Genomic DNA, 8945 nt, shown 5'->3' with positions numbered 1-8945 from the left:
AGTAACCAGCCCTGGTCTGAACATGTCAAGCCAGGTCTTAAAAGTGTCTTCAGATTCCCATCACACTGCTCCTCAAGTCACGGTTCCACTACAGCACCCGGGACTTTCCACAGTTAGCAGCCAAACAGCTAGCATCCAAACTGCCAATCGCCTCTCTCCACTACACAAATGCATCCCCACAGCAACCTTCTCAGACTCCCCAAGGATGGATAGAGCAAAAGGGGACGGTTCCTATGCCAGCACTGACTCTTGGCATTGGGTGATGACAGAACAATGGGCAATGCTGTAGTCATGCTGTGTCACACACACGAGCCACGTCTCCCACAGCCATGCCACTCAGCAGCAGTCCTCATCTCCCAGGTGCCCAGAGACACACTGCTGGTGGCTCCAGGAGCTTTCCTGAGGGTGGCTCACCCTGTCAAGATGGCCAGGGCCAAGCGGGAGGTCTGAGAAGCATGGGCTGGCAAGGGTCCTTTGTGGGCTGGGGCACCACAGCCCCAGAGGGCATGGCTCTCAGGACTGAGCCCATTTTCCAGAAATAACACATTTTTACCTGAAATTCTCTGTGGCTTTCAGACATGAATGGCTGCCATACATCTGCGCTCTGCCAGTGACTGGCGGGTGACGGCTTGCCCAACTCTTTTGCAAATGTCATTTTTCCTGATTCTAATCCTGGCAGCAATGTGGAAAGGCAGTCATGGAAGACACCCCCTTCCTGTGATGGCGAGACCAGGGCTCAGGGTGGACATGGTCACTTGTCCTGGGTGACCACCAGCACACAGCAGAAATGCAAGCGAAGTCCAGGTGCACCTGACCCCACGCTCACCTCTAGTGCACCAGTGCATGGTGGGAAGGTTTCAGCTAAGACTGCTCTCACAACCACAGCTCCCTCCGCTCCCTCACCCCTCCCCTGCCCCTAAGAGGCATCAAGGAAAACAAGGCAAGGCCAACGGTAGCAATGAACGTCAGCTCATGCTGTCGCTGGGCCTCCTCCCTGCTGGCCTTGTGCACTCACAGTCACTTGCCCTGCTCTCAGATCTTTGGCTCCTGGCTTGTTCCACTATGGCCTACCATTGGCTCACCTGCCCTGTCCTGTCTGCCTACTAGACTCTCCGCCAGCCACAGATTAAACAGGCCCAGTTCCCTAGGCCAGTCTCAATCCTGTGGACCGGAAGGTCCCTGGTCTGACCCCCCTCCACTGTCCAAATCTGCTGCAAGCAGCCGATTGTGCCCCAGACAGTCATGAGACAGGACATTCCAATCTAGAGAAGGGTCTCAGCCTGTAGGGACCCGTGAGGTCTAAACAGGCGAGTCCTCTGCAGCCAGGGCAGCCCCTCCCCTAGGGCAAATCAGCTATGGAGGGAGTTCCCTGAGCACAGACCACAGATCCGCCCACATCCGCCATCCGCCATGGCCCCAGCCAGCTTCACTGTGAGGAAGGATGGGACAGAGAAGGGGCAGCGAGGTGCAGGGCGAGGGGGCCCCACAAGCTAGTGGGGAGCCATGGGCTGGAAGGAGATGGGTTTATGGGTATTCTACTCAGGACCCTGGGATGGACTGCAGGGTCTCCAGCAGGCAAATGGGAGGGCCCTGAGCAACAAGCTAACATCCGTGACTTCTTGGGTGAAGATGAAGAAGAACTACAGGTTTACAACCGACTGTCGACACTAACCCAAAACAGACCCCGTGAGGAGATCATCTCTGAGAACGATTAAGCCTGTTGCCTTGCACAGAACACCGTGCTCAGCTTGTCTCTCGGCAAAATACTGCCACTTAGAAATGCAGGGGCCTGGGTGAGGGTTCCCAGGCCTGGGCCAGGGTGAAGGTTCCTAGGTGCCACAGGAAGCAAATGTTCACACGGACCGTGTTCAGTGGACCGGCCGGTGCTGTACACAGTCACCATGGGCCACAGCTGACTTGACGGCCACCAACCACGAGAGGGTTAAATCACGGTACCTTGTGCAGGTTACACACAAAGCTTAGTTACACTGCTCACAAACCACCCATTTTCCATGCTGACCATGTGACAAGCCGTCGGAGCCAACTCAAGAGAACGAGGGTAAGGCGAGAAGGCGCCCCATGTGTCTCTTTCACCCAAATGGCTCCGAGACCCCGGAGCATCCGCAGAACACATTCAGTCTGGGCAGCATAGGTCCTGCTGGAAGGCGGCCGATGCCACAGCAATGGAACTCAAGGTACTGCTCTCCCCAGGTCTGTTAGCAGCTGCGTCTAACAGGCACCAAGCTCTTTTCCAAGTGTGTGCAGCTCGGACAGCAGACAGGATAAGCCTGCATGTGAGCTGCCAGGCAGAACGATGGATGGCCTGCCAACCCCAGTGTCCCATGCAATCACCCCAACGCGGCCCGTTACCTCTGCTTTCCCGCAGCTCCCTATGCAGCCTGGCAGTATTGCTCACGTCTGCGGTGCCCACCCCACATGGTCAACACGCACGTGCACATGAGGCCAGTACATGTCCGGTACTCACCCCACTGCAGAGGGGCCAGCTGCAGGTGCTCCAGGACCAGCCGGTTCAGGACGCCTTCCACGCTTGCCTCTCCTTGGCGCTTCAGAGATGGGTGCATCCCAGTCAAGGAAAACTTGGCTCCCATCAGGCCCGTGAGGGACTGAACTGTGTCTCCCGGAATCAGTGTCGAGTCCTAACCCCTGTGCCGTGAATCTGAGCCTGCAGGAAATGGGCTTTCGTCTGTTGTATGAATGAGGCTAGACCCGTGTCAAATGGATCCCAAACCTCATTACCTCCAGGTTATAGACCAGAACAGAGTCAGAGGGAAGACAGAGAGCCACAGAGAGGGAAGACAGAGACCAGAGACCCACCCAGAAGGAAGACAGAGGCCAAAGAATTTCAAGAAACTCTTGACTACCCATAAGGAGGGACCTCTGCCTAGAGCCGCCCTCCGAGTTCAGATTTCTAATCTCCTGCACTGTGAGAAACTGAACTGTTCTAGAGAGCTCGCCCCAAGCCCAGCCAGTGCTGCCATTGCAGCAGCCCGAGGACACTCGGACACCCCAGACAGAGTCACCCTCCAGAAGGAAGCCCCCAGGGGAAACCTCCCCCACAAAGCTGTGTCTTCTCTTTTCTCAGGCGGCATGGGAGCCACAGTGAGGATGCAGACCTCCAGGGCTTCTCTCCTCTCACCCCCAAATCAGTGATGGAAGGAAGGCCATCGTGAGGATAAGCTAATCACAGCAATGATTCTCACTGGGGCAGCGAAGGAAGCGGGAAGTTGCTTTTCCTTAACACATGCGCCAAGTGCAAAGCATGAGCCCTGTTCCACACAGCCAGTGCATGTCTCCACACGCTCTGGGCTCGTGGTGGCTTCGTGTTGGTCACGTCACACACCTTGATGTAATCACACATATTATCACGAACGGGGCTCACTGAAGCACATTCATTACGGAGGGAGTCCTGAGGCCTCTCAGCCAGGGCCAGTGGGTGGAGAACGAGGCTCAGAAAGGCAGCAGGACCAAGCCTCCCAGGCGCCAGGATGGCCCAGCCTCCTGCCCCTCTCCTGTGTAAAGGAGACACAGTATTTAAGTGGCCGTTGAAAGGGGAGAATTTAGCATCTGACCTTCTCCAGGGGCTGGGGACCTGGGAAAACCAGCCACCTCTTGCTTCCTTTAGAAGCCTACCACACCCAGCCAACACGAGTGGTGCTGGAAGTGACACAGCGTGGTGCTCGGCTCTGGGGTCGGATGGGCTCCTACCTGACTTGACCGCGAGTGGCTTACAGGCTGCTGAAGAAGATGGCATGCTCACTAAAATCACAGTGGCCCAGCCCCAGGACAGTGAGAGGGCGGGGAGGCAGAACAGGGCAGTGGCTGGGAGTCGGGGAGGGGACCAGGACGGAGGGAAGGCCAGAGCTCCTGGGTCCCTCCTGCCACAGGGATGGGCGTGTCTGGGGCTCCTTCTAACACCTATGAGGCAGTGAGCAGAGCACGGAGGGGCAAAAGGGCTGTTGAGGGCCACACAGCCACTGGGCCTCTGCTGGGGTACAGCCAGTGCAGGGATGTCCCCCACCCCAGCTCCAAGGAACTCAGAGGGCGCAGGGACATGTTGGCCTTATTCTGCTCCAACCTGAATGCCACGTTCAACCCTGAATCCCCCAGCAGCCCCTTAGCCGAGAATCTGAGATCTCGGCTGCTGTTCCTAAAGGTCTGGGGTCATGTAGAGGAGACGCAGCCCCAAGGAAACCCCTCCCTCCCCTTCTCTTCTTACGGGCTGCAGACACTCTGCCTAGCTGGGGGTACTAGAACTGCCTCTGATGAGCTCTGGGCCATTTACCTAAACTCTCTGGGTCTCAGTTTCCGGATCTGTAAAATGGGCACAACAAAACCACCTTCACCAAGCTGTCATGAGCTGTCAGTGGGATAGGGCCCCTGCCCAGGGGAAGCATTAAGCCAACGTTCCCTATAGCTACGCCTCTCTCCAAGCTCCGTTCTCTGCTACCTCATGCTCTCAGGAGGCAGACAAGTCTCCCCTGGCCTCAGGAGTTCGCCATCATTCCTGCTGCCTACCACTCCGTGAGGGATCCTACTCCACCACAGGCAATTTCCCGATGTTCCTTCCAAAGAGGACCCTCTGCCTCAGAAGGATCCTGGCAGATGCACCGTCTCCATCTCTCTCTGCGCAGGCCATGTTTGCTGACTGACGTTACCACTGCTCTGTGCTCTACCAAGCACTAATTATCTCGTTCGGTCTTGTGACAACCCCGGGAGGCAGATTCATTCATTCACTCTCTCATTCATTCCACCAGCAGATCTAGAGCGTATGTCTCAGGTGATGCTGTGACACGTGGCTGGGGACACTGAGCTGTGACTCTGGCCCCCAGCAGAGACAGACTTGCTAACAGGAAATGTGACCTTAGGACAGGAAGGAGCTGGCAGCCCCAAGGAGCAGCAGGAAGTGCAGAAGACTGAAAACTGTCCCAGTGAAGGGGACATCTGAGCTGCGTCCCAGGGAGAGTCCATGGGAGAAAGAGCGCGTCAAATGCTTAATGCGCCTGGCTGCCAACTGAAAGGCTGGGGGCTGGAGTCCACCCAGAGGCACGTCAGAACAAAGGCCTGGCTGTCTACTTCCAAGAAACCAGCTACTGAAGACCTCACTGAGCACAGCTCTGCTCTGACGCAGCTGGGCTCACGTCGGCTGGGAAGCCACTTGGCGACACTGGTTCTGTTGTGGAGGGGGCGGGGTGGTGGGGCACACCAGCAGAGACACAGATACAGAGTTCAGGGGAGTGGCCAGGGCAGTGAGGAGGAGCCCAGGCTTGGGGGGCGGGGGGGGCTGCCGCCTCACCCAGCCTGCTTCCTCCCACCCTGCACGCACTCCCCGCCCTGCGGCCCTGCCCCACCACCCAGGCTGTGGTCCTGGCCTCTCCCCTTATGACTGTGCTGCCACCCTCAGCAGCGTGGCCCATGAGTGGCTCTATGTTCTCCCCCTGGTCAGGTTGCATCCCCAGAGGGGTGCTAACACCCACATAGGCTCAGGTGCCCTTGCCTGGGCCAGGCACCTGTGTGAAGAGGTGGGTGCCGGGCCATCAGGGACAGGCGTCAGGGAAGTAACAGGCCTATCGGTCTGAGTCTCCAGCAGAAGCCTTGCATGGTGACTGCCCACCCACCGACTCATAGCTAAGGGTCAGGGAGGACAGGAGGGGACCCAAATCCACGAAGTGCAGGTGGGCTTCTGGAGGGGTAGGCAAAACCTTCCGACCCTTACTCTGTGGATCTGTTTGAGTGTGCACGGTTCCAGCAGGCAAGAGCTGACAGTCCTCAAGCCAGCTGACCTCCCTGGTTCTCTCTGGAGTCCATTCCCGGTTGCATGAAATGAAGACCTCAGACGGTAGCACGGTCCTCTCCCTAGTTACACAAGATCACACCTGGCTTATGAGGCGGATGACACAGGGTAGCTGCACTGTATCTGCGGGACAGGAAGGAGGCCGCCAGGACGAGGGAGCTTGCAGACGAGGAGCCTGCGAGTGAGTGAGCCCCACGCAGCCCCCACGGGGCTTAGGTAAGCCCTCCAGCAGCACACTTCTGTATTCTTCTGCTCCAGACACCAGCCCCAAGATCGCAAAGCTTCGTTAATAAAGCTAAAGCACTGGCATGCACTCTGCCCTCCTTTGTGGCCCCACAAACCACCCGTGCTCACGGGAGGCAGACAGGCTGCCCAGCCTGCAGTGTGGCTGCTAGATCAGCTGGGACCGAGGGCTGGAGGCACCGGGGCTGCTACGTCTTGAACGCACACACCCTGGCATTTGGGGCAAGGGGTTGATAAATGGTGAGGATGGTGAAGGAAATTCCTATCTTCATGGCCGTCGCAGGACATTTCCAAAGTGCCTGCCATGAGGGAGCCCCTGCGCATGTGGCCCACAGGCTTCGACTCAATATCAAACTTCACAGTGTGGAGCCTTGCTGGTGCAAACAGTTAAGTGCACGGCTGCCAACCAAAACCCTGGCAGTTCGAAGCCACCCAGCAGCTCTGCAAAAGCAAGACCTGGTGATCTATGAAGATCACAGCCTAGGAGACCCCATGGAGCAGTTCCACTCTACCCCATGGGGTCACTTTGAGCCGGAATCAATGCAACGGCATCCGACAATAACATTTCCAAATCAAGACACAGTAGGTGTGAGACGGATGCTGCTATTTCCATTTCAAAAGTTTAAAACAAAACAAAAAGTTAGGCCCACAGGGAGGACAAGAAAGCCACCCCACTAGGAACTGGCAGAGTGGAAGGCTGAGCCCAGGCGACCTGCCTGGAGCCCACATGCAGCCCCTTTTAGGGACACTACCAAAGTCGTCGTATGGGTTCCTTGCAGGCAAGGGCAGATGCCCCTCTCCCGTAACCACAGACAGGACACTGCAGCACTGGCCATGTGGTATGGGGTCAAGCCACAGTCACACCAGTTCCCTCTTCCACCCTAGCAGGAAGCCCCCTGGGAGCTTTCCAAGGTGCTGAAGACGCTGCCTCCTCCCCAGGCCTGTCTCTAGTCACCCTGGAGGGAGCTCTGGTGGCGTAGTGCCCAAGGCATTTGACTGCTAACCAGAAGGCTGCCAGTTCAAATCCACCGGCCACTACTCGGAAGCAAGATTGGGCAATCGACTTTTGTAGTGATACTGCCTCGGAAACCCAAGGAGGGGTCACTAGGAGTTGAAGTCACTTGAAGGCAGTGAGTTTGTTTTTTGATTTTTCAGTCACCCTAGTGGCTAAGACACTTGCCTGCTAACCAGACGGCTGGCGGTTCAAACCCACCAGCCACTCCTCGGAAGGAAGGTTGGGCAATCCTACTTCCGTAGTGATACTGCCTCGGAAACCCAAGGAGGGGTCGCTATGAGTCGGGGCCGACTCGACAGCACATAACAACAACAACAACAGAAGGAAGAAGCAATTAAATTTCCAAAGAGCCAGTGAGTCTGTGCCCCTGAGATTCTGTTCTTGGCTCTTAGTGGGGAAAGAGACCAGAAACTGCCAGCAAGAGGCAGTAAAATTGTTCTCGGTACAAATCTCCTAGACTGTCACCCCTACTGTTTAATGACAAACAGCTCAAGAAGACTCTGTTTGCCCTGGAGCCTCACCCGCACCCAGAAAACTCCAGTTCTTTCCACAGTGTCTTCTTGCCGGCCACCTTCTGCCTCAGGGAGATGGCCAGGTGGCCTGGAGTTCAAGCCAGTCCCACTCACACCTGTGTCGGTCACAAGCCCTCGGAGCTGAGCCAGGCGTCCCAGCCTCGGGGCTGGTTCTGCTCAGGTTGAACGTCCTGCCTGCCCCCTCTCCCACAGCAAGGCCAGTTGTCCAGCAGCACCACCTCCCCAGTTGTGTAGTGCCTGGTGCTTCCTGTGGGAACAGTTTGTCACAGAGCAGAGAGACGGAGACCAGAAACGAAAGGGTTCAGAGGACGGCTGTGGCTACGAGCGTGGAAGGCGTCCCAGCACACAGGGTGTGCCCACAGACACCAGCCAGAAAAGTGTGATTGTGATGCCCATTCAACTAATCCTACTGGGCTCCTAGATGTGTCAGTCATCTACGAACTGCCTCACCCAATCCTCACAACAAGACCTGGCAGCACACAGTTATGCCCTCGACTGACACCCAAAAGGCTGGTGGCTTGAACCCACCCAGTGGCTCCCCAGGAGAAAGATGGGACTGTCTGCTTCTGTAAAGGCGGGCCCTCTCACCCTAGAAGCCAATACCCCCACCTCCCTGGCTGTCACCACAGAGCCAGCAGAGCATGTAGGTTAACTTGCCATGTTGTGCTGTTTTTGCTAAGCTGTCTTCCCCCACTGGACCGTGGCCTCGATTCACAGCGAAGTGTTAATTCATACTGGGTGTGCAGGCGCGGTTGGGGCGGGGGACGGAGAGACAGAGCAGGTAAGATCCCTCTCACTTTTAAGAAGCCTTGTCTACTGGACGAGAGTGCCATCACATTTATTATTACTAGTCACTCATTACTAGTAAATTCGACTAATTGGACTAATCGGTGCATGTGCAGGGCCTGTCTCTGTTAATCTTCTGTATGCCTTGGGAACCACCACCATTTGCCTTTAGATCTATGAAAACCACAGCCAGATCAAGAGAGATTCAGGTTAGTAACATATAAAACACCTCTGCTCGAACTTCCTTCCAGGCCCTGTCAGTTAAGTACTGGGTGACGTAGGCAATCAAAGAGCCACGGAACCATGGGTCGCTTTGGAAATCCTCTGTGTGGTTATATAACTGGGATTTGCCACAACCTGGTTGGTTTGATGTTTCAGACAAAATCAGCTCTCCCCTTGGGGACGTGCCACCAGTAGGGCAGGCTCTCAGGTCCTCTTCTGGGCCTGAGGGCCTCAGCCCAGCCACTCAAAGAAGGTGCAAGCGCTCAGCTCTGAAGGTCCCACTGGCGATAAGAGGCCCATTAAGCAAAAGCTAGAACATCTGCATGTAAGAGGA

At 56.3% G+C, this 8945-nt stretch overlaps 1 protein-coding gene across 1 annotated transcript in view; it reads right to left on the bottom strand.

Annotated features, from left to right (window-relative positions):
• Window positions 1-8945, bottom strand: part of TRAPPC9 (trafficking protein particle complex subunit 9) — a 637992-nt gene that overhangs the window by 131568 nt on the left and 497479 nt on the right. Inside the window, exon 21 of the mRNA XM_042780905.1 lies at window positions 2486-2576. Within this exon, the coding sequence (XP_042636839.1) occupies window positions 2486-2576 (91 nt within the window). The remainder of the gene's footprint in view (window positions 1-2485; window positions 2577-8945) is intronic.

The sequence above is a fragment of the Orycteropus afer genome, unplaced genomic scaffold (genome assembly GCF_000298275.1).
Source record: "Orycteropus afer afer isolate SDZICR_OR568_19922 unplaced genomic scaffold, OryAfe1.0 scaffold00069, whole genome shotgun sequence".
Classification (NCBI taxonomy): domain Eukaryota; kingdom Metazoa; phylum Chordata; class Mammalia; order Tubulidentata; family Orycteropodidae; genus Orycteropus; species Orycteropus afer.
The sequence above is the reverse complement of the archived record's forward strand: the minus strand, read 5'-3'. Positions and strand labels throughout refer to the sequence as shown.